The sequence below is a fragment of the Paroedura picta genome, chromosome 5, assembly GCF_049243985.1.
Source record: "Paroedura picta isolate Pp20150507F chromosome 5, Ppicta_v3.0, whole genome shotgun sequence".
Classification (NCBI taxonomy): domain Eukaryota; kingdom Metazoa; phylum Chordata; class Lepidosauria; order Squamata; family Gekkonidae; genus Paroedura; species Paroedura picta.
Genome location: NC_135373.1, coordinates 81,788,705 through 81,814,302, shown reverse-complemented (window position 1 = coordinate 81,814,302; position 25,598 = coordinate 81,788,705). Strand labels below are relative to the sequence as shown.

At 39.9% G+C, this 25,598-nt stretch overlaps 1 protein-coding gene across 1 annotated transcript; it reads right to left on the bottom strand.

Annotated features, from left to right (window-relative positions):
* On the bottom strand, positions 1-25,435 carry CAND1 (cullin associated and neddylation dissociated 1). Its single transcript, XM_077338744.1, has 15 exons — positions 25,038-25,435; positions 20,166-20,309; positions 17,190-17,344; positions 15,554-15,677; positions 15,007-15,263; positions 14,810-14,915; positions 13,355-13,500; positions 12,881-13,173; positions 11,689-11,830; positions 9,396-10,889; positions 7,309-7,404; positions 5,584-5,753; positions 4,833-4,997; positions 3,404-3,511; positions 1-554 (listed from the first exon to the last, which is right to left on the bottom strand). The coding sequence occupies exons 1-15, from the start codon at positions 25,103-25,105 to the stop codon at positions 330-332; spliced, it is 3,693 nt and encodes a 1,230-aa protein (XP_077194859.1). The 5' UTR covers positions 25,106-25,435; the 3' UTR covers positions 1-329.
* Positions 25,436-25,598: the final 163 nt, after the last annotated feature.

The window sequence follows — 25,598 nt, the reverse complement described above, 5'->3', positions numbered from 1 at the left end:
AATTTTTAACTTTTTAATCCTAAACATTACAGGGCAAACAGATGACGGAATATATTTCCATACCCCCATTTGTTTCAACCTTTTATTTCTATTTATTGTGTGCCCAAATCCACTAAAACATGAGTGGCTTACAACTTTTGATTTATGGAAATACATATTCTGGAATAAATGCTAAAAAAAAAGCAAACAATGGGAAAAAGCCAAACAGTCTCCATAAAAGTAAAGTGGAACATTGTGAAGTTTAGATACTTTTCTGTTTTGCTTTTTTTAAACTTTCAATTCAGTGCATCATATGGTTCAAATTAATGGTCCCTGTTTTAAACAAGTATCTAACTAGTGTCCATTGATTCCAAGTTAGTGGATGATGAATCTTTCTGGATACTTTCAAAGATGGCTGCAAGCTCAGGATTTGAGCTTATCTGTGACTGAAATTCACTCATTAGTGGACTCTTCTCTGCTTCCGGAATGGTTAATAACGCTGCTACTGCTCTCATAGCAGATCGTTTTAGTTCATCTTGTTTTTCAAACTCTTGTTTCACAGAGTTTGCTTTTACCTGTTATTTAAAAGAAAAGTAATGATAATAAGCTTAATATACAAAGAAATGCAAATATATTACAATGCTATTCGGACTTACATGTGTTGCACAAAGCAGAACATAATGACATTCAGCTATGGAACAATGCTAGTCCTCAGAATACTGGCCTATAAAACAGCTACATACCAGTTACGATAATTCAAAGTGAAGGAGTAATAACTGAGGTTTGCATCCTATGACTTACTTCCATTAGCCTCTCTTCAAGGGAGAAAGGGCTTTCCGTAATACACTGAAGCCAAACGGCTTGAATTTGGAATGGGACTTGGCATGTTTCCTGTGACCAATGAGCTATATCTGTCGCATTAGATAGCTATAACTTTACTGCAATAAAATCAGTGTCCAGTAGCACCTTTAAGAACAATAAAGATTTATTCAGGGCATGAGCTTTCAAGTGCAAGCACTTTTCGTCAGACTATGATCTTACACAACAAGGAATATATAGTAAAAATCAATTCTGTTACATCAGTAGACGTGTCACTGATGTAACAGAATTGATTTTTGCTACATATTCCCTGTCATGTAAGAAGATCATAGTCTGACGAAGAGTGCTTGCACTCGAAAGCTCATGCCCTGAATAAATATTTGTTGGTCTTAAAGGTGCTATTGGTGCTTTATTGTGCTACTTCAGACCAACATGGCTACCCATTTGAATCTATAACTTTAGTGGTCATTGATAGTGGTTAGGTCTAGCTAATTAGGACTCAAAAGCATGAGGAGATGAGAGCTCATGTGATAATTAATGTGGAGCAGTGAAGATATTAAGAAAATATTATGAAGGTACCTTTTGATATTTAAATGCTGTAATTAGGTGGTAATTGGTGGTTTTGGTTATATGATTTATTATATTATCATCTTTACAGGATCACAATCACTGAGGAAGTTTGAGAAAAGGGAATATTATTTACCTAGGAACTCATTTTGGTTGTGATTTATTTGTTACAGTTTTGGATGATTTACAAAGTTTTAAATCATTATAAAAAGAAGAAATAAAAAGATTCATTATTGATTTGGAATAGCCTGGACCAGCGGTCCCCAACCTTCTAGTAGTCGGGGACCGCCTGCAAGGGTTGGAGAGAGCCAGTGGCCCGGCCGCCGCCGCCGCTCGCAAACGTGCAGTTGTCGCGCACGCGCATTTTCGCCACTAGGTGGCGGTAACGCGCACACACAGCTGCCGCGCTTGCGCGTTTTCGCCAGCAGGGGGCGCAAACACGCATGCTCGGCAGTTCCGCGCGCGCGCATTTGCGTCACTGGCGTGCCGGCGGCCGTGTCTTCTTCTTCCCCCCCTCTCGCTGCGGGGGGAAGGCGCGGCCGCTGGCGGCCCGGTACCATGGCCTTTGCGACCCGGTACCAGGCCGTAGACTGGGGGTTGATGACCCCTGGCCTGGACAATTCCTATATATTTTGTTTGGATTGGAGTTACCAAAAGGAATTGATGGTTTGCTTGGACTTTCTTGAGGAACACCTTTTTCTGATGGTGAAACACTTGACAAAAGGAAGCCATAGGTCATGCATACTTCAAAAATTATCATTTTAATCCTGTATCAGAAAGATAGGAATACCATGATAATTGTTTTCATTAAATACTGCTATTGTTATTGTTCTGAACACATGTTGGAAAAACAATCAACTTTAATAAATTCTGGAGTAACAATGTCAATCATGCCTCTTTCTGAACCTATAAAACAAAATAAAATAAATAATTTTTGAAGTGTGTGCTTCCCATCCTAAGCAGCAACAGCAGCAGAACTAGGAGCCTTAGGGAAGGTCGGAAAGTGAATCCTAACTAGCTGGTCCATGATGTATTTAGACACCCTTGAAACTTTAAAGGGCCACTGATTTCAAATGTGTGATAGACCTGGTCTCTGTCTGGAGCTTGAAGGCTAGGGGTCTGCTGCCCATTGAAAAACAATGGCTCTTCAATGCACCACGGACCAGCTGTGAACAAGTGAAAGGTCTCCAGGTATTTCCCACATTTATTAGGAGAAAATACTGGAAGTTAAAAATCCAGGATTGCCTTTCACAGTACAGATATAGCTGATCTGATCTGATTCAGGGCATTTTATTGCGGCACCAATATCCAATGGCACACCCATAGTCAGAGGAACCAACCCTGAATGTCTTCCTCTGCTAACATGTCTGCAATTGTGAGGCCAGGCTCTTCTAGCAAATAAAAGTGCCATGTTACAGTCATGAGAAGGAAACCTTCAATTTCTCCCACGCACCAGAGACCAGGCAACTAGATTTTGCTTCAAAGAGATTTATATATCTAACAAGAAAACATATTTGGAACCTGCTCTTCATATAACAAGTTCAAGATGGCATATATAGTTCTTCCTTTCCTATAATAGCCACACAACAGCCCTGTGAGACTTGCTGAGAGTGTGCGCGACTGGCCCAAGATCGCCCAGTGAGAATTTGGACTTTGGTTTTCAAGGTCTCAGTCCAAAGCTCTTATTACACCATATTGTTCCTTTAGTCAATTTAACATAAACAAATAGCTAAAGATTTAGTAAAATTATACATGACAAAACAATGAACACATAAAAAGACAAAAATGATGTTGTTTTCAATGGCCTTCAAAAGGTTGTCATCACAATGTAGAATTCGTGACCAAAGCCAAATACACAGAGACTAAAGCCTCTATGTAGCACAAAAGGAAAGCAGTCAAATTTAATACAGGTGATTTACCTGAAGACACAGGAAACACAAAACCAACCTAATCAACCTGATGTAACTTTATTTTACAACATATATGCCTGCAAATCTTTATTTGGCTTCTATCATACAGAAACAATCTGACATATTACCTTGGTGGTACATGTTGCCCGTAAGGGTTCAACCAACCTATCAAGTCTCTGCAGAACTGCACTTGGGCACAGAGTAGATAGTCTCACCAACATTAAAAACGTTAGCATCTGGATGGGAGAAAAACAATTAAGAAATTATTGTTGCTACTATTTTGTCAATTTTAAGTTAATTTCATATCATTTTTCTTGTGCTTTACATTTTATCTTCCTTGAGTAGATACCATTTGCCTTACTTTATTACACTTTGTTTATCCAAAGCACATGAGAGTATGGAGCTGCAGATTATTAATTTCATCATTCATTCTGTGTGATAATTACTCTATTCCAGTTCCCTACACTGGGACTCACAAGCCCTCTCTGTCAGCTAGAACTCCTCCTCTACTCCCCACACCCTTCAGAGACTTCTGGCTGTAAAACTCTTCTTTAAAAATATTCTACATACATACACCTGATGAAATAAAGCTTATACTGAAATAAATTGTCTAAAAATGGATAATGTATGTCCCATTTTATTTTAAAAGAAGATTCAGTATTTACTTGAAAGCTAGAGTGAACTAATTTTGAAAGAAAACTTTTCACTAGATTATACCCTTACTCAGTAACTGGACATTCTGATGCTTTCTATGTTGTTGAATTTCTATTAACAGAAATTTGCCTTTATTGGTCACTGATCTATAATCAATATCTTCTCTTAGTTTATATTAGATTACACTCCATACTTGGGACTACTCTGTCTGACCATATCTTTGCTGGGTATCATTGGTATTGTACTTGTTTACCAAAAGAAAAACAGAAGGGGACCAAAGGAAACCACAGAAAAGAACATTATTAGGAAACTAGTAGAAAGGCTTGTTTTTAAAATGGGCTAGTGGCCAGGGCCTGACAGCCAGAAGTCCAGAGAGAGGGGGGAGTGGCCACGGAAAGCAGGTGGAGGAGATTCTCAGACCTTACCTGGCAGCCCAGAAGAGCAGCATGGCGGAGACAGAGCACGCAGCTGGCCATCCCCAAGCTTCCCTGGCTGCCAGGGTGGTGGTGCAGCCAGCATGGAGGGGGTGGACAGCCACCCAGAGCTGGGTGCTGACCTCCTGTCAGTTTCCCCTCTAGACAGAGGGCAGGAAAGAGCCTCTGGCCCTCAATGGCCAATGGCCCTTCCACTGAGGGCAATTCAGAGGCCTGGCATATTGTTGTTAATTAATGAGAGATAGGGGTAAGTTGAAATGTCAAATTTTTCAGTTTTTCAATAACGTCTGCTTTTTTATAGTAGTTTTTATATATTTTATAGTAGTTTTAGAAATTTCTGTATTTTCATTTATTTACTCATAAAATTTAATAACACTTATCTGAAATTGTGTTTTACTTTATTTTTAGTAGCTACCTTGTAGATTCATGTGACAGAAAGACAAACTAACACACACAAATAGGAACTAACCTTGATATCATAGTGATCCTTCAAACCATCTTCAACATGGTTTAGGAACTCAAAGATGTCTAGTCTATCCAGACAACTATCTAGAAGAGTGTACATGCATTCAAAAGCAGCCTTTCTAATATCTAGGCCATCATCAACTGTATGCTTAAATGGTCCCATTTCTACCTGCAATCAAATCAGAATAAATATCAAGGCATACATTTAATTGCCAAGCAACTGCCCACTGTAAATTACATAAATTAAGTAAGAATGTATTGCCTGTATGGGCTGGGAAAACAGTAAAATAACTTTGCATTTCTGCATGGTTCAACCAGAAGAAAACTTGAGGCAAATTATAATTCCTGATGATGTCATTTCAATGTTGCGATTTTCCAACTATTTTAGAGTTAAATCTTGAAAGCGAAGGAGTCCCAAAGCGGCTTACAAACACTTTTCCTGTCCTCTTCTCACAAAAGACACCATGCAAGGTAGGTGGGACTAAGAGAGCTCTGATAGAACTGCTCAAGAACAGCCCTAAGAGAACTGTGACTAATCCAAGGTCACCCAGCTGGCTGCACATGGAGGAATGAGGAATCAAACCTGGTTCTCCAGATTAGAAGCTGCCGCTCTTAACCACTCCACTACACATACATTCTTCATGATCAGTTTACCAGAAGAATTTAGCTTTTATTTCCTTCCTATAGAATACTTTAAACAAACTGGATATTATTTGATAACACTGCTTTTCCCCAGTACAGCTTGGTTTACTTACCTCTCTTATTAGTTCCTTTCTGACTTTTGTTTCATTATAAAGATGAGGAAGCACAGTATCTAAAAGGTCCCTTATTAGTGATGGTTTATTGTGTGCTGCTGAATTAAACGTTACCAAAGCTACTCGTCTTACATTAAGATCTGGATCTTCCAATGTTTTTAGAAAGTCACCTGCAATGATTAAATGAAGTTATTAACATACAATTTTATCATTTGAGTAACTTATTAGAACAAAAGTTATGTTATATGTACTGGCGTTATTTCATCTTCATTAAAAAATCAGGCTAAAAAAACAGGACTAGATTACTATGCCACATTGTCCAATAAAGACACCATGCAGAAATTGCCATCATAGCTTGTCACTTCCATTGTATCTTCTTTACAAAGCTCTTATTCCTAAACCAACTTAAAAAAAAATATCATCAGGTTTACCTACAATTTTGCAAAAGCAAAGCAGCAATTAGCTTTACTTTAACCAAGCTGTTTTAAATCAAGAAATACACTATGATCTGTTCTATGCAGTCTTCTCTGACATATGCTTGTAAACGGCCTTCTTCAAGAGACTTCTACATCAAAAGCACTGGGGGGCATACATATCGGCACCATTTTATTATGTCTGTCCAAAGGTGCTCTAAAGAATAGTTACAAGACTCTGAAGAGCACCATGTTTTCACAGAGCACAAGGAAGCATGCCTCATAATTCATCCCATCTCAGAAAAAAATTCAAAGCTTTAATAGATAAGCAAATGAAAAACCATAGATTTTCCACTTTGTCTCCCAGATTACTCTTCCTTTTCCAGGGATAAAAAAACAGATTCTACCAACACTGAATACTGATCAATAACTTTATAAAACCTCTCCAAAATTAAATGCTGTGGTGAAACAGAAGAGTTTAACAACCATTTTTTAAACCAATGGAGAGCCATGTGACCTTTTACTTGTAATTTTGTCCTTGTATCTTGAAATTATTGGCTGCACTATAACAATAATGTACACTGTTCCGAATCCTTTATGGAAAGGCAGCATACAATGCTATAAATAAATAGCTTTCAACAGATCATTTGCTTAAAACTGAATCATCCTTAGTTATTACTATAGTAGCTACATTTCCTTCACTAAAGTATGCATGAAAAAATCTAAGATAATATATAACAATGCCTAAGAATTTTAATTCCCCCCAGTCCTAAACTATCATCTACAGGGATCCTCAACCTTTCTGAGCCAGCAGGTACCTTTGGAATTCTGACACAGAGTGAGTACAACCACAAAATAGCTGCTGAAGAAGGTGGAGCCAACCACACAATGCCAGGGAGTGAGGTTAGGCATAATTCTAATAGGAGCGCTTCAGATTTTCAGTCAATAGAGGTGCTTTAACAGGATGCCTTTGAGAACGAATGAATTGTTTTAGGAAAGAACTATGTGGCGATTACTGTGGAAGTAACATTTTAAAAGATCTGCAAATCCAATCATATCTCCAGTGGCCAATCAGAAGACTTACTTTCAAATCCCCATCTGGCCCATCCACTTTATAAAAAAACACTTGGCATCCACCAGTAAAAAGGCTGGTATGCACCATCTTAGGGGGCCCCACTCTACAGACTCTGTATTCATTTCTTAAGAACCTGACATTGGCACCTAGCGATATTCATTTGTTTTTACCAACCAGTTTCTGCGGCTGGTGACTTATGACAAACCAAATGCTTGAAAAGAGTATAATTTTACTTACCTATACAATTTTTTAAAAGTGGGTCAATAGGCTGGGGGTGATCAGAGATGGTGAACTTCACAGCAGTGACCACTGAACTTCGAGCATATGATGATCCTAACACCAAAATATTAACACAAATAACTCAAGGTTTTCTATTTTTCTATATCATAATATATTATTAAAATGACATCATTAATATTGTTATAGATAACTGATATTAATTTTATCTGCATCTTCCACGTTGTTTAGTAGCAGAAATCAAAGAGGTAATTAAACTCATAGAACTGGCTTATGCCAACCCAGCTTGTGTTTTTTAAAAAAACATTTCTTTAATAGCTGACCCCACATGTTATGAACTGTAATGTCAAGTAAATATGAGAATCAGCTATGACCACTTCCTGTTTTTAATAATCTGCTTTTATCTCCTATTGGGGAGATTTTTACCAGACATGACATACCATAATTTTATATGGGTATATAGGTGCTGTTGTTCCTATCAGGAGTGGGCAACAGAAAAGCATTCTTACTAGAAACTAATAAGATAATGTCCAGTAAGATAATGTCCAGGAAACTATACGATAGTGTGAAATAATGATTCTATACTGATCAAGGACACTTAACTGGCTGCTGGCGGCCATTAACTATGACATCATACATACTTTGTGCACAGTCTTCATTGTCAGAATCAGTACGGATAAACTTATCTCCACCCACTAGCATCTCCCTCCAAGTAATGAAAAACAGCCATGTTCACACCAACAGCAGAAAGGTATATAAGTTCTAGTGATAAAAAGGAAGTTTGCCATTTTAAGTTTTGTTCCAGGACTGTCCATGACCAGTGACTTCTGCCAATTCTTGCTCCATAATCAGGCAGTAAATGAAACTGTCGTGTATATTCTCCATCCCTGCCAAACTCTAGTAAGGAACTTCCTCTCAATCAGTAACCCTCCCCTTCTTTCAGTTTATCCTGTAGGACTGTGCCATTTTTTCCACTCCCTCCTTCCAGTCCACCTCTTCCCATACTTGTCCACTTTATGCTTTTACTTTGAGCCCAACTTTGTTTCTAACTCTCTGCCTTCTCATGGACGGCCTTGTCTCCTTCCTCCGCATTCTGCAACAATCCCATCCCTGATTTCTTTTTTCTTGAGGACATATTTATGGGTGGGTTCAATAATAGTCTAGCCTTGGGTGGATACAGCGAGGTAAGTGTTGCTTCCTCCATTAATAGGTAATTGTTCCACACTGCACTTTTATAGCTAGATTTTTCTGCATTGCATTTTGAAATTCATCCCTCTTTCTAGCCTTTTGTCCCGTATAGTAGCTAATCAGTTTTGATTCTGCTGACTAGATGTCTCTACCTCCTAAATATCAGCCCAAATATGTCCTTGTGCATGGTCCCCAACCTTTTTATCACCGGGGACCGGTCAACACTCGACAATTTTACTGAGGCCCAGGGGGGGTAGTCTTTTGCCGAGGGACGCTGCCGCCGCGGCCTGAGCCCCTGCTCCACTTGCTTCCCCGCCGACATCCCTGACTTCCCGCCACCCGCTGGGGGGTGCTGCCAGCAGCAGCTGTGCAGTGCCACAGCAAGGGGGAGCCCCAGCCATGGCGGCCACTGGAGACAACCAAAGGTGAGCCGGTGGCAGAGTGGCAAGGCAGCCCCCGAGGCAGCAGCCAGGGAGGAGGACGAGGAGGAGCCGCAGCCCGGCACCGACTGATCCACGGACCGGTAGCGTTCCCCAGACCGGGGGTTGGGGACCACTGTCCTAGTGTATACACAGATTTAATCGTTCCAAAACATAATGAACATTAATCCTTCCAAAACATAATGAACATTAATTTAAATGCTCCCTCACGGAATTATATACAAGGTAGGCTAAATACAAATTATCTGTACTAGTTCTATATAAGCTAGAACTCTCCAATACTGTCAACTTATTTAGCACTAGAAATTGTGTGTAAACTGTTTCTATTAAAAATGAAAAAAACAAAAACTTGTTTCCACTTTCACATCACTTCATCTGAAATCCACATCCCATTTATTTCAGCCTATATCTATTAAAAGGTTGTGAGAATTGTGAATAATGATACAAATATCTACTAACCTGATGACAAGTATCCTTTGAGGCGCGGAAGAAGAGTCTCTGGGTCTATTAAAGTAAGCTTGCCCAAGCATTCAGCGACAACATTCCTGGTGCCCTCCTCTGCACACTCACAGTGTTTCAAAAGTAAAGACCAGATGTTTTCCACATATGGTTTGAGACCTTGCACTGTTGCAGAGCTAATGATCTCCTTCAAGGAATGGAGCAGAAGGTATTGCCTTTTAGGTTGACTAGTTATTTCTTGTAAAACAAATGGGAGGTATTCAGGAAGGTTGCCGACACTGATACTGCCCAATGCATACGATGCTGCAGATTTTACTTCTTCACTAGGAGAGGAGAACGCTTCTAATATTACAGACTTTAGTTCTATTTGCCCACTTAAGTCAATGTGATGTCCAACTTCCCCAAGAGAAAGCAAAGCTAGGAGACGAATGGAATCTGTAGACCTTGAGTTCTTGACATCTTGAATAAATTGACCTACTACTGCTGGTCCCTCTTTAGGGCATGCTCGTGTAAGGGCAGCTACACATTTGGCAATGGAATAATAAGACTGCTTGTGAGTAAGTGCTGTACTCTGAGAGTACACTGGGCCCGTTAACATACGCAATAAATCCATATATCCTAAGTTACTTGTTCCAGTCACAACCAGAGCTTGGAAAAATTCTAGCATGGCACTGAGCGCTCCACCTTGCAACAGAGGTGACCTCACTAGCCCAATAAGTTCATTCAGAATGGAACCACCAATTTTTGAAAGAGAGGAAGGATAAACTTTAGCTAGTGTTGTCAGAAAACTGATGGCCATTTGTGACACATGCATATCACTCTCACTGATCAGAGGTGGAAGCTCATCCAGGACAGCATCTATCATAGCAGCTGTCAAACTGTCACTGTAATTTTTGATTAAAATATCCAAAGCAGAAAGAGTTCCTAGCTTCAAAGCTCGCTGATTCTTTCTGAGGAAGGAAGCAAGAATAGGGACTCCTTCTCCCAAGACCGGCCTCAGATCTATTTTCAGAGGAGAACCAGCTATTAGAGTCAAAGCCTTCACCGTGGTTAGTCGAGTGATTTCATTTTTCAGTCTCTCTAGAAAGATCTGAAGTGTACTGGGTAGGTCAGAACCCAGATTGTCACCAAGACTGCAGATGATTTGGCCCATGCATGAGATAGCCCTCTCTTTTACCTCCTGGTCAATGTCAGCAGCTTTCAGTCTCTTGATAGTACAAGTAAACAAATCTTTGATATAAGGATTGGCATCAAAAGATGAAGGCTGATCTAGAGGGCGAATGACCTTCACAAGCTGTTGAGTAACCAAAAGTGCCTCTGATGTTATCTTATAAAATGGATCACCAACACATGCTACAACAGGAGGTACCAATGCCTGAACATGTGGATGAAAAACTTGGGGAGCGTGATTGCACAGGATCACATACAAACATGACAAAGCATCTATCTTCAGATTTGAAGAACTTGATTTGTCATTGAGTGAGAAAATTATGCCTGTAAAAGAATAAAAGGGTTAATCCACAGATTCTAATACATCAAAACATGTTTGCTTCTCATAATTGCTCCACCCTTAATTTAATTACAAATTACAAACTATATATAATCTTCAGAACTTGTACTAAGGGCTCTAGAAATAGTTTGCTAGTTCAATGTTTTCCACTAGGTAGTTCAAGTTGATCTAACCTTGCTTATCCATAGTCACTCAGAAAACAATCACTGAAAGAAAAGTACGCATGTTCATATGTGGACACACACACACATTTTACATATACATATTTACAGCCATTATCATTGAAGCTATAGATTATGGCCTTTCATATACATATAAGTGAACAATGCTCAACAGATACGGGTTTATAAGGCTTTAGCAATGTCATTTAGTTAGGGTAACCTAGTAACCATTAAGGTTTGACATGATTTTGACAGAAACTGGAAGTAGTTCTGTGCTGACATCAGTAAGGTGCTTCTCTTTTTCTCTTCATTGCATGAATCTTTATTACCCCCTTTTTCTCTTCCACTTCTTTATTGCTTCTCCTCATTTCTATTAATTGTACTGTTCTCTTCACGACTTGCCAAGTTACTGCACCCCTTTCTAAAATTATTTCCCTCACAAAATTTACTTCTATAGGCACACATGAGCAGAGTGAATGGGTCCAATCAGGGACATTCCAAGGGACATCAATCATCAAACATACTTCTATAAAGTCTAATGAATAAAATACATTCATAAGAAATGCATCAAATCACACACAAATAGCAAAATTCAAGAATTGCAAACTTTCCCCCCTCCTACCTGGGACAAGTACAGGAACGTGTTGTGTGAGAGCCCCAGGAAGCACATTGACCAGCTCAGTCAACATGTTAAAACAACACTGACGTGTTTTCACACTTTTTTCCTTCATCTGTTTGTGCAAGGCTTTAACAATGTTGGGAACCTGTAATTATAATATACTTGTTACATTTCTGAACAGATGATGAAGAAAAAGTTTTTTATACCCTGTGTTTCACTGCCTGAAGGAGTCTCAAAGTGGCTTACAATCACCTTCCCTTCCTCTCCCCTGTGAGGTAGGTGAGGCTGAGAGGTCTCTGACAGGACTGCTCATTCAGAACAGCACTATCAGGGCTATGACAAGCCCAAGGTCACCTAGCAGGATGCATGTGGAGGAGAGGGAAAAAAACCTGGCTCACCAGATTAGAAGCTGCCACTAACCACTACACCACGTTGGCTCTCTACAAATTATGGACTGATGTTCCATAAATATGGAAATTTCAAATATGTAGACAAAATGAGCCTTTGGATTCTGCATTTTGCTGCAGAGAGAACATCTCTTGGGAAGAGTCCAGAAAATATTTCTAAAGACATTTTACAGCTTAACAAGCCAACAGCAGTTTTCAGCACTACACTAAAATGTCTCCATGAGCAGGAAAGCAAAACATCAATATCTGATAGAAGACATTTAAATCAGCGTCTTCTTAGACCAGTGGTTCTCAACCTTCGTAAGGCCGCGGCCCTTTAATACAGTTCCTCATGTTGTGGTGACCCCCAACCATAACATTATGCAAATGTTCTTTCACAGAAATTAAACCAAAACTGACAACGGTGTGAAGATCCATTGCTCATGATTGTATATAAATTGTTTATTTCCGGTTTTCTCAGTTCAGCTTTGCCTCTTGTCCCACCATGCCCATCTTGCTCTTTTCCGCTGCTCCAGACAGACGAATGCTCTATCTTGATCTACCCCAGCCAAGCTGCTCACCCTTCCCCGACCCCTGTGAAAGGGTCGTTCAACCCCCAAAGGGGTCCCGGCCCCTAGGTTGAGAACCATTGTCTTAGATACTTCCCTACAGTCAGAAACAATATAATTTATTCACTTCTTTCAGAAAGAGGTATAACAGTAATTGTTACCTCATTTTTCATATGTACTCAAGTAGCGTGAGCAATGTGGCCTTCCATACTACAAAATATTGACATTTAATTTACTCACCTGACTCTGAAGCATTGTTAAAGGAGTCTCTCCTTGTTCCATTGCATCAGGATCACACAGCCAGCTCTGCACTGGCCGAGTTTGTTTTAAAAGAGAAAGATATGCATGGAACACGTCAGCTTTTACATTCTCCTCCCGCTCTTTAAATCTAGCAATTAAAGCAGGAGACACGGTCTTGTAGAACTCTGGAAGCATTTCATGCCGTGTACTGACAACAGCATCCAAGCATTTAGCAGCTGCGCGCCTTACTTTCCAGCTCATGTCATCATCATCACTGTATTCATCATCACTCCCTTGGAAAAGAAATCAGAAGGATACTGCATTATACATACTCCCATTGATATCTTGCAGTCTACTTATCACATGGAATTTAATAAACCCTTCTTGAACAAATACCACTTTATTATACGGATATTTTAATTTTCCTGCTTTAGGTTTAGGCACTTAGTTTAGTCTGGTCCAAGCATGAGTTACCTTGATCATCATCATCTCCACCATCAGCATCCATAGCATTCTCATCTTCATCCTCATCATCATAATTATAATTGGGATCATATGTAAGGTACTTAAGACAAATGTTAATAATGGTAGTTACATGTGGGTAAACTTCTTTGGGACATCTGCATAATAAACATAATGCTAATTAGGTAACTGTCAAAGAAAAACTGAGTTCATGAGGAAAAACTATACACAGAGAGAGCTACGCCCATGTTCTCCTTCCCCTGAGCTTGAAAACACCCATGAAGCCACAGGATCTAGGGGTTGCAATGAGAAGGAGAGGTGTCCCTTTGGTATTCTTCCATAACTGAGCTGGCCACAGAGAGAAGAGGGTAATTGTGTTCCCTTCCTCCTTTATGCTGCAGCCACCAAACTTGTGTGCCTTTTTTCCACATGTGACAAGAACTGCAGGAATCCTATTTCTAGTGGTAAAAAGGGGCTACTGGGAGAAGAGGACACGGGACAAAAATGTACTTTACAAAGAAATCTGGTTGGGTCCAAGACAAGTAGCATTAGTAAGAAAATATTAAATACCAAAAACTCTATGTTTCAATAAGAAAATCAGTACTGAACTATTTATTTTTACACACACACACAGCCCTCCCCTGAGGCTCAGGGCAGTTCACATGAAACATAGAGGAACAAGAACAATACATTAAACTCAGTAGCTATGTCAAGTGGATAGTGACAATGACAGCAGCAATAAACAGAGATAATAACAGAATAACAATCTAACAAACCCATGGTTGGTCGGGTCAGGCATACGGATTCATGGGAGGGAGTTTTGGGGGCCCAGTGGATATTTAGTTTTGGTCAACCTCAACCAAATGCCTGGCAGAAGAACTCCCTTCTGCAGGTCCTGCGGCATTGTACTAGTTCCATCAGGACCCTAATCCCCTCTGGGATCTCATTCCACCAGGTAGGGGCCAAGACAGAAAAAAGTTCTGTCCCTGGTTGCGGTCAAGCAAGCTTCCTTGGGGCCAGGGATGATCAGCCAGTTGGAGGTGGTGGAGTGCAAAACTCTTTGAGGGATGAGACAGAGAGGTGGGTCCCTCAGGTACACTGGGCCTGGACCCTGTAAGGCCGTAAGTGATTACCAGAACCTTAAATCTTGTTTGGAATTCAATTGGTAGCCAGTGCATTTTGGGCCAGCTGTAGTTTCAAGGTTAAGGGTAGGCCTACGTAGAGCAAGTTACAGAAGTCCAGTCTAAAGGTGACCACCATGTGGATCCAGGGCCAAGTAGGATGCTAGTAGTTTGGCCCAGCTACCTAAATGAATCTAATGTCTGTTATATTGTACTGTTTTCATGTAAATTGCCCTGATCTGCATGGGAGGGCAGTATATAAACACAATAAAATAAAATAAATAATAAAATACTAACTGATGAACAACTGATTATGGAAAACTAAGTACATGTACAACGATCTTACCTCCTTACAAAAGATTCAAATGCTTGAATGCAGTATTCACGTAGTTCATCATCATCTACATTACAAAATTTTACTACCAAAGGAATAATTTTCTCAAGGTATTCACCTGACAACAGAGAACAGAAGTCATTATGCATACAAAACTCTTAACCACCATTAACAAAAAACAGCAAGATTTTCAATAAAGATTTCTTTACCTATTCTATGTCCTGCTTGCCTACTGATAGCAGCAATACACTGAATATATGTCCTGGTTGTTGACATGGAATCGTTTTTAGAAAGCTCTGTCAACAGATGCTCTATGAGGTCAACAAACACTATGTTGCCACAACTCATAACAAGATGACCAAGAGCAATGATGGTTCTTTTTCTCACAGCCAGCCTTGGACTTGTCAGCTGAGGAAGCAGGCAGGTCAGAATCGAGGGGTGGAAGTTAACGAGAAGTCCTCCTTGCCTTAAAACAGTAAAAAAAATTGTTTAAGTAAATAAAACACATTGTGCCGCCAGCTATTTTCACAGTAGATTTTCTCTAATGTTACATATATTTATTCTAGCAAGGCTTATATAGGCTCCTTCTGAGAGAATTCAAAACAATTTGCTTAGTATTCTTCAATGTATTAAACATTTGCACTCACTCAGCTTCATTTGTGTTCTCTTTGGTAAAGTATTTCCACACATTTTAACTACATGGAAAATTACTTACAGAACTTAACTAATTACTGTCAGCCATCCTCATACATATACCTGCTCAACATATCAGCCATTATGTCCAAAGCCTCGAGTTGAACAGACACATCTTCTTGCTTGGCAATAGCACTGGTGAGACGTCCAGTTATTTTCTTACAGACATTAGCGGCTAATGCAGAACCTGGATATGCAACGAAATTTTATCAATATATACACATAATTGTATCAAAGCTATAAGAATCTACAATTATCTATTTGATGAAAATTTCAAGTATGCAGTTCCCAAAAATAAGTGAGATCTATAGTATGAAAGATCTATAGTATGAAAGACTGATTATGAAATTTAGAATAGTAATTTAGTCTGACCCTTGGGGTGATGCCCTCTAGCAATTTCATGGCAGACTCAATACGGGGTGGTTTGCCAGTGCCTTCCCCAGTCATTACCATTTGCCCCCCAGCAAGCTGGGTAATCATTTTACTGACCTCGGAAGGATGGAAGGCTGAGTCAACCTTGAGCCGGCTGCTGGGATCGAACTCCCAGCCTCATGGGCAGAGCTTCAGTCTGCATGTGTGCTGCCTTACCACTCTGCGCCACAAGAGGCATAATATAGTTGCATCCAAATTAGTGTTCCGGGACTGTTAGGTGTCTTTTATCTAAGATAAGGCAAGACGGGACTTATCTTTATCTAAGATAAGGCAACTTTAACTGGGAATTAACTGCAGCCAAGTACTACTGAACAGCTAAACCAATACAATGTACTAGGTATGGGCAAAAGAATAGGAGCACATTGGCAAACAATGGAAGACACTGGATATTTAACTGATCAGATTGATCCCACCAGTCAGTTATATATCTGAAAGTGACTCAGTGAGATATAATGCTGTTAGCCCAAGAATCCACAGGCACATTCAACTGCTGTAGAAGACCATGAACACCATAAAACTTGAAAATTTTAAAGGGTACAAGTAAAATGTATACCACACAATGGAGAGAGTCCAAGGTTTCTGCAAAAATTACCAGGATACACAATTACATTAGCACAAGAAACCCTGGGCTATGCTATGCAATATAGTAATGTTACACAATACTACAGACGACAGGTAGGCTACATCTTAGTACCTTACGGGTATTTGTGGCGCTGTGGAAAAGGCCAAACTTTCACATTCCTTAGGCTTTGCAATGAAACACTACAGCTAATAACAACACTCATGTGCTTTGAGACATCCCTCAGAGTATGCAGTTCAACTTTATCTCCCGGAAACAGAATCAAGCCCACACAATATAGAAGAAGAAGAAGAAGAGTTGGTTCTTATATGCCGCTTTCCCCTACCCGAAGGAGGCTCAAAGCGGCTTACAGTCGCCTTCCCATTCCTCTCCCTATACATACTGTTGTGCTTGTAGACAAGCTTACTATAGAAACCTCAGCCATGGACTAAATAACAATGAATCTCAGGCTTCAACTCTTGGAGCTCTTTCTGCCTTCTTTCTCCAAACATCTCAGCTAAATATTTACAACAAGAACAGTACAAGAATTAACACTTCCACCCAACATCAGTAATGGATTTTGAGGAAGCAGAAATATGTTATCTACAATTAAAGTAAATCTCCAGGTTAGCTAAAAGCTTATCTATGTCTTTGATCATTAATCAAAATGAGGCTGAAGGAAGGAAAACAGAGAAGGAAAAAAATTACCACTGGAAGCAGGAGGAAGTTCTCCAATGACTGTTTTGAGGCCAATGCTTGAAATATCACGCAGCTGCTCTTTATCAGAAAGCATGTTAGTACAGAGGGTATCTACAATTGTTTCCACTTGGTATTCTTTCACTTTACTCACCAAGGGCCCAAGGCTGTAATAAAACAAACCCAAATAATATTCAGTGGAACTTTAAAATTAATTTCATCACATTTTAAAATTATATATTTCTTTAAACTCTGTTCTTCAACCTTTTCACTTAAAAGTAAAATTAAGGTTATAATCCCATACTGGGGGGGGGGGGGGGGGAGAATGTTGCCATCAAGTCACAGATGATTTATGACAACGCTGTAGGGGTTTTGTGGCAGGAGACACTTAGGGGCAGCCATTGCTTTTCCCTTGGAGGTCTCCCATTCAAATACTAGACAGAGCCACCCCTGCTTAGCTTCTGACAAGATCAAACTAGCCTGGGCTATCCAGATCAGAAACACCTGGATAGGGCCATTTAATTTAACTCTATGTTGGACTATTCATTTCAGCATATTAACTGGGCAGAACTGAACATTTCCTAGCTATCTATGTATAAACATTTAGCACCTTTTTGTCACAGGTTTTAAAAATGTAAGCTAATACAGTTTAATATACAAGTGATTAGAACAATTATCTACATGGTTGGCATAATAAGGCTTAGTAAGAAAGACATTTCTATTTCTTTAGTTTAACTAAGCATACCATATTTGGAAGGAATAAGAAATTAGGCCTAATAATTGGAAATGTAATCTAGGTCTCAACACAGAATATTTCTGATATATTTTCCTTCATCCTGCATGACTTCAATTTATATATTTATTGCCAATTTCACAGATTTTTCCGTAGTAGCCAAAACTGACACAAATTAATTGCATTTTACAGCTGTTTCAACTGCTGCTCAGATAAAATACTAGGGCTGATTTAATAGCTCATGAACAAACGTCTTCTGCAGCTAGCATAATGGACGTTTTCGAATGGAGATTGCCTTCCAGTTCATAAAACAGATGTTTGATCTGTAAAACAAGAAACCCTCCAAAATGCTCAACAGTTCTATGGCTCCATTGCTATGTATGATTTGCTTTAGGAGACGTCATTACAGAAACAAAACAACATTCTTATGATTTACTTTATAGGCCATTTAATTGATAGGCTGTTTTCCAAAATGTTATTTTGGAATAGCTTCTTGCAAAAGGCTACATTGCCGCATATGACTTTGTACTCAGGCAAAACTAAGAACACTGTGACCTGCCATGCAACTAAAATATTGTCCACACATCCCAATGCATCCAGTGCTCTACCACAACTACATGGCTACAGCTCAGTGGCAGAGCACAAGCTTAAATCTCCAGCATGTTTGTTTACAAGATCTGAAGTACAATGTTTTGAATATATTTGTGCCTGATACCTATGATTTGCAGTTGAAGTATAGATTCATTCATTCTATTTTTGAATAAATTTAGTTGAACTGAGCATAAAATTATAACAGAGGGTTCAACCAGGAAGCCAGGACATTGACTTCCGTAGAGGTTACTATCAAAGTTAATTTTCTGAAAAACCCAGAACAGAGTTTCTGATAAAAGTCATTAAGTGCAGTGCTACTGTCCTCCAACCAATTAAGTGAGCACCTGTCACTTCCAACAAGTGGCAGCTCCATCATCAGCCCAATACTTCTGAAAGATGCAACATGAATCCTGGAGGGAATTCTTAGAACTAGATTATACTACTCTTACAATGACCTGAATTTTAGATAAGAAAATTAGAAGTTTGTAAACACAGTGATTGTGGTAAGACAGTAGCAACTGGTTTCTACAACAGTCAACTATTCAAGGAAACAAGCTCTGTAGCTACAGTATCACTTGACAGAAGCCTTTACCTCACAATTGAATAAAGATTTCAATGTTCAGAGCACATGAACCAGCCTGCACAAACAGATATGGTTAAAGCTACATGGTAATACGGCAGCACAACATGGCAACTATTTTTTCAAGTAATGAAGCTAAAATTTTGGGGATCATGTTCTCGACCAATCCCAACATGCCTAGGAGAGTTACAAGTATATATATTTTTGCCACAAGTATGGAACCAAGCAATCATATTTAGTTTATCTTACAGAAATGTTCATGACCTTTCAAGTAGGTTAGGGTAGAAACATCAAAGTGAAAAAAATACCTACATCAGAAATATGATAAGGCATGCTTGATGTCAATTAAACAATGTGAACTAACATGTAAACTAACATAAAAAGAAACCCTGAGGCCATTCCCAGCCATTACGTATAAACTAGATTAGTCTCATTCTGAAAATAGTTATGCTGAGTCAACATAAGAAAAGTATCCTGCCTTTTATGAGCTAAAAACTAGAGATGGTCATGAACCGGTTCAAGAGCCAAAATTTGATACAAATTTAAAGTTCGGAGCCCCCAAATCAATGTTTGGGGCAGGCATCTTTCCCAAATATTTACTTTTGACCATTTCAGCTGTTCACCTTCTGCTGCACTCTTATCCTCTAAAGAGGTGATACAGAATTATACCTATCATATCTCTTAGAATATAATAAGAGAAGGCACAACAGATGTTTAGAGAATTAAAAGCTATGTGAAATAGAGATTTCCCCCCATCTCAGCACCATAGCTCAGGATCATCCAATTAAACCAAATGGTGAGATATTCAGGGCAGATACCTACATTCATATAATAATCAACCTATAGAAGTCATTTCCACAAGATACTGTGATAGGCATTAGTATACATGGAATCACAAAAAGATGGCACAAATGTAAGAAATATCCTGCCCTACTGGTAAAATTCTTGAGGACATCAGGTTTATCATTTCTGCAAACAAAATGTTCGGTTAGACTGATCTTATCAGAACCAGCAAAACAATTATTTTGGTAGATTATAATCAAGTCAGTACACAGGAATGAGAAACTTCTTAGCCATTACCTACCATTTGACTGCCAAATTTTGCACTTCACCATTTTTATCTTCCAGCAACTTCAGAATCATCTTCACAACCTTTCTTTCACTATCGTCATCCAACTTAATAGAATCTTTTTGTAGTTCAGTCATCAAGTCATTTGTTGCCATAAACCTAAGTATATTTTTAAAAAAGCATTTCAGTCTATGTGTAATTGATACATGCTTGAATCTATTAACAAAACACAACAAACCTGGGGTTGGATTCTACAGATTAATTCTACTAACAGCAGCACTTTCTCCCAGTCCAAGGGGCACAAAGAGAAGCTTTTATCCAGCAGCAGAAAGAACTGCCATCAGTACCACACTCTATGGCAGGGGTAGTCAAACTGCGGCCCTCCAGATGCCCATGGACTACAATTCCCACAAGGCCCTGCCAGCAAATGCTGGCAGGGGCTTGTGGGAATTGTAGTCCATGGACATCTGGAGGGCCGCAGTTTGACTACCCCTGCTCTATGGAATACCACTCAAGGTTATGTATTCTTGTACTTCAAATACATTAACAGGTAGATGACACAATATTTTGTCTGATCAGATTGAAAGAAACCTTATGATCAATACAATTATATACAATTTTAAAGCATTGATTATTCTAGCTGCTGTCACTATATACTCAAGTATCTTTTCCAAACTTTTTGGTAATTAGCTAGGCAATATTCCTAATAGCATATTCTTAGCTTTCAAAGAGATTTTGCCTTTTTACAAGTTTACTATATATGGTAAAAGGTTAAAAAGGTAAAGGTATCCCCTGTGCAAGCACTGGGTCATGTCTGACCCCTTGGGGTGACGCCCTCTAGCGTTTTCATGGCAGACTCAATACGGGTTGGTTTGCCATTCCCTTCCCCAGTCATTACCGTTTTACCTCCCAGCAAGCTGGGTACTCATTTTACCAACCTCGGAAGGATGGAAGGCTGAGTCAACCTTGAGCCGGCTGCTGGGATCAAATTCCCAGCCTCTTGGTCAGAGCTTCAGACAGCACATCGGCTGCCTTACCACCCTGCGCCACAAGAGGCTCATAAAAGGTTACATACATGTTAATTCAGTCTTGATAAATATTATTCCCTTTTCCACTCTTCTGCCTCTTCCACCCTTCTATCACTATAGTACCTGACCATCTAACTAAAGGCTTCTGCATTCTGTTTTGGCTTCAACAGTCAAAGGGACTATTTAGTAACCAAAGTAGCACATTGACTATAGAATGGACTTAATTTGAAAGGCATGGGGAAAGGAGCATAGGAAAATGTGGGATAGCAGAACACTGAGCAGAGACATTCACATTGTTAAATAGTGGATTAATCTGTATTAAGCAACCTTGAGTTCATATGTTTACGTGCACATTTATTACATTACTGTAACTAAAGCATTACTACAGTGGTTCTCAAACTCTACCAATCCAGAAACCCCATTTTGATTTTAACACATTAATAGGCATTGGTCCCCAACCTTTTTATCACTGGGGACCGGTCAACGCTTGACAATTTTACTGAGGCCTGGGGGGGGGGTCTTTTGCCGAGGCACATCGCCGCTGCCACCTCAGCCCCTGCTCCACTTGCTTTCCCACCGGTGCCTCTGACTTCCTGCTGCCCACTGGGGGGCGCTGCCAGCAGCAACTGCGCAGTGCCATGCCGAGGGGGAGCCCCAGCCATGGTGACTGCTGGAGAGCACCAAAGGTGAGCTGGCAGCAGAGGGGCAGGGCAGCCCCTGAGGCAGCAGCCAGGGAAGAGCCGTGGACCGGTACCGGTCTGCAGACCACTGTTAATAGGTATTCTCTCCTTCCTCACTGTTGACCACCATGCACCAGAAAGACTTCTTTCAAAGTAAATAGTAAACATAATAAGCCAGGCAGACTCCATGTTGGTCTCCATCCTCTAGTGTCTTCAGTACAGTTAAAACCATGTCAATTATATTTTTAAAAAAAACATATTCAAGTGAAATGTTTGAATTGTCTGTGCACTCTCAGACTGGCTGTCACTACAGAGCCATAGTGCTAATGTCATAATTCTTATCCCTTGATCAGATTGAATGTTGTGTCTGCAGTTGCAAAGTAGAAGCCAGCTGAATTGGAGTGGGAAAGAGCCAGAGAAAACTTTCAGATTTGAAGACAAAAAGAGGGAAAGAGACAAGAGTCATGCAAAACCTGATTCTGGTATTCAAATTAAAATCACACCTTGGCTATTATAATCTACAGACACAGAATGTCTGTATGCTGAAATCATTTGATTTAAAAAAACAGAACAAAAAGCAGTTCATTTAATACCAAAATAACAATGTATAGCAGGACTGTACTAAATTAGTGCCATTCAGCCAATCAGAGACCACTAAAATGGTGCTATAGGAACTTGGAAACCAATCAGAACATGTTCTGGCTAGTAGTGTGCTGAGGTGATCCAACCCTTCAAGAGTGTAAGAAGTTGATTCTCACTTCCTTTACTTTTTTGAGTTAACATTACATTTTTACAAATATAAATGTTAATTATGGTGAACTTTTGCCAAAGTTTACAAACTTGCTTCAAATTATAATTGTACCCAGCAGTTTATTAAATAGCAATAATGATGGTATAGTCACACCATGTTTAACTCCAAAAAGAAAAGGGGTGGTTGAATTTGTTTTAAAGAATCAGAGGGAAAGCATGCAAGTCTGCAACATGCTCCAAAATGTATTTATTATTGTAATATATCTCCATACTACACAGATTAAGAATTATAAAGTAAATGACAGAAAGCAACTTTATTAGGACCCACGACTCACAATACTTCTCACGTTAGAACTTAAAAAAGAAGCTAGTTAAGTTCTATAAGATTTTTAAAGTCAATAAAATATTTGTACAGAGAAGATGTTTGTAACAAGCCAAATGATGGTAGTGTGGTTTTCAGGAAGCACCTGCAACCAATCCATATGCATTCTGGCAAACAAGTCAAGTCTTAATCAGGAGAAAAGATCAGACTGGTATATTACAATTTACAATTGTATTGTGGTTAATCAGTCATTTAGTTAAAGTTCAAAACCCACATTTGGGCCTAAAAGGTAAAGATAAACACTCCAGTCTTGTCTAAAAACTTCATCTACCAGCCACAAGCATACTTAATGCTGAGTTGGAGGAGGTAGAACTGTATTAAACAAGTTGGATTCCAACACAGAAAGCTTCTTATGAAGGAAATAACATGACTATCATGTAAACCTCAACACGAGCAAATGTGCATATACTGTGATACACACGTATCATTGTAACATTGTAATGTGCAATAGTCCAGGTAGAACTTGTCTGGTGTTTTCTACATGCAAGTTAGTTCTATGCAGTAATTTTATGTATTATCTTTATTTAAAATATTTAAATTTAAAAAAGAACTAAATCATATTGTAAAGAATTAACCACTACTGCTTTCTTACAAAAGAACAGGTAGGACTGAGGGCTCAGCACTTTACATGCAAATCCAAAGTCATTCACTAGTTAAAGGATAAAGTAGTAGCTGATGTGAAAAAGACTTGAGATTATGGGGAGGTAGTTCCAGCCAACAACATGGAGCAATACAAACCTGTAATCTAAAACAGTTTATCTGTATGTGTGTGTGTATACACAGACAAACATCCTGAGCCTTTGGGGAGCGCAATATATAAATATAATAAAGTAAAAAATAATATATATATATATATATATATATATATATATATATATATATATATATATATATATATATATATATATATATATATATATATATATATATATATATATATATATATATATATACACACACACACACACACACACTTATATAATTTGAGGCAGTCTCACTATGTTAAATAAATGGATTCCCTATATTTTTATTTTAGTTATTACTGATGATGTCAATAGTCCAGATCAGAAAAGTCAGTAACATAGTTAATAATTTAATTACAAAAGCTTCACTAGTGACTTGTGGCAAATCCAGCACTACAGCACTTTCCTCAGTACTACAGCAAAATATTTTCCTTCCCTTATTTTTATGTATTTTATTTATAATCCACCTTTCTCACTGGGACTCAAGGTGGATTGCACAGAATAAGTCAATAGAATCAACACAGTGTGACATCCAACAAACAATGCAATAGGATTCGGATTCTGGAATCTACCAGAAATCTGAAAAGAAACTGAAGCCAAGTATAATGTTAACATTGAACATTAAAAGATGCAAAAACTACAGTGCAGGTTCCTACTTACAGCAATAGACAGTACAAACTATACACAATAGCACAGACCACAATCCATAACCGTTTACTGAAGCATTTTTGTTCCCGTACAGCCTGTGTAGAGGAATCTACTTCCAATCGTATTATCCTTAGGTTAGATACTTTATGGAAACCGTAACCATTTAAACACATATCTTGCTTTTCACCCTGAGCCAACTGAGAAGGGTAGTCTACAAAAAAAATATTAGTTTGGGTTTTTTTTTTAGCAGTTACAGGCTGTGCAATCAGCAGTCTTCATCTAAGTAAGTTAGTTTGTTTACAGTAAAGGGCAGCCCACCTGCCATGGACATTTAATAGTGAATTTAAGAAGAAGAGATGCGTGTGGTGGGGCCAACTTGCAGTCAACTTTTAGAGAACGAGGAGCGGCAGAAACGCTTCGCCACGGCCTAGCCCTGAACCGCACCTTTTTCTAGACATACAATACAGCCCATCTCTCTCGGCTAAGTAGGAGCGCAAAAGCAGGAGGAGCGGCCTGACATTGGCGAGGCCCAAAGCAGTTCGGGTGGATCGCGGGGCGGCTGCGGCCTGGCCAGCCGCAAGGGCGCCCGGGGAGAAGTTAGGAGCCGCTCTTCTGCTGTCCCCGCCCGAGGGTGCCGGGATCGGTCGGCCTCTCACCTGAAGTCCTTGTCACTCGACGTCATCTTCTCCAGCAGGTTGGAGATGTGGTACGAGGCACTCGCCATGTTAATGGACCTGGGGGGGGCGCGTCTCCCACGGCTTCCGCGGCTCCACTTCGCCCAGCGCGGTGCGGGGAGGGGGGAGGAGAGGGGCGGGGGCGGAGGCCTCTGCCTGGCTGCGGCGGCGCTTCCCCGAGGGGGGGGGAGGGGGAGAGATTAGCGCGCGCGCCGAGCGGGGACCAGCACCATCGTCCGCGACTGCCACTCACGCGGGAAGGCAGCGAGAGGGACGGGGGGAGGGAGCGGAAGGGGCGGCGAGGAAAGAAAGGGGACCAGCCTCTCGCTCAGGCGAACAGAGGGACGCTGGAGGGCCCAACACCCCGCCTTCGGTGGCCTCGCGCTCAGGCTCGGGGGCAAAGTTCAAGGAGGCCCTCGCCAGCCGCGCCAACGTCGCTCCTTCGTAGCTTCCGATTGGTTTTCCTCGACGCCGTGGGTGGGGTTTCCCACCCGACGCCAAGACGCACGTGGCGTAGGGCGAGTGGGACGGTTGGAGCGGAAG

Excerpts from the sequence above, each read along its gene's own strand:
- CAND1 (XM_077338744.1), bottom strand. The coding sequence starts at position 25,105 with ATGGCGAGTGCCTCGTACCACATCTCCAACCTGCTGGAGAAGATGACG. Across the intron at positions 15,678-17,189 it reads ACTTCCTCCTGCTTCCAGTG|GTTCTGCATTAGCCGCTAAT; the intron begins GTAATTTTTTTC and ends TTGCATATCCAG. Across the intron at positions 15,264-15,553 it reads ATGGCTGATATGTTGAGCAG|GCAAGGAGGACTTCTCGTTA; the intron begins GTATATGTATGA and ends TACTGTTTTAAG.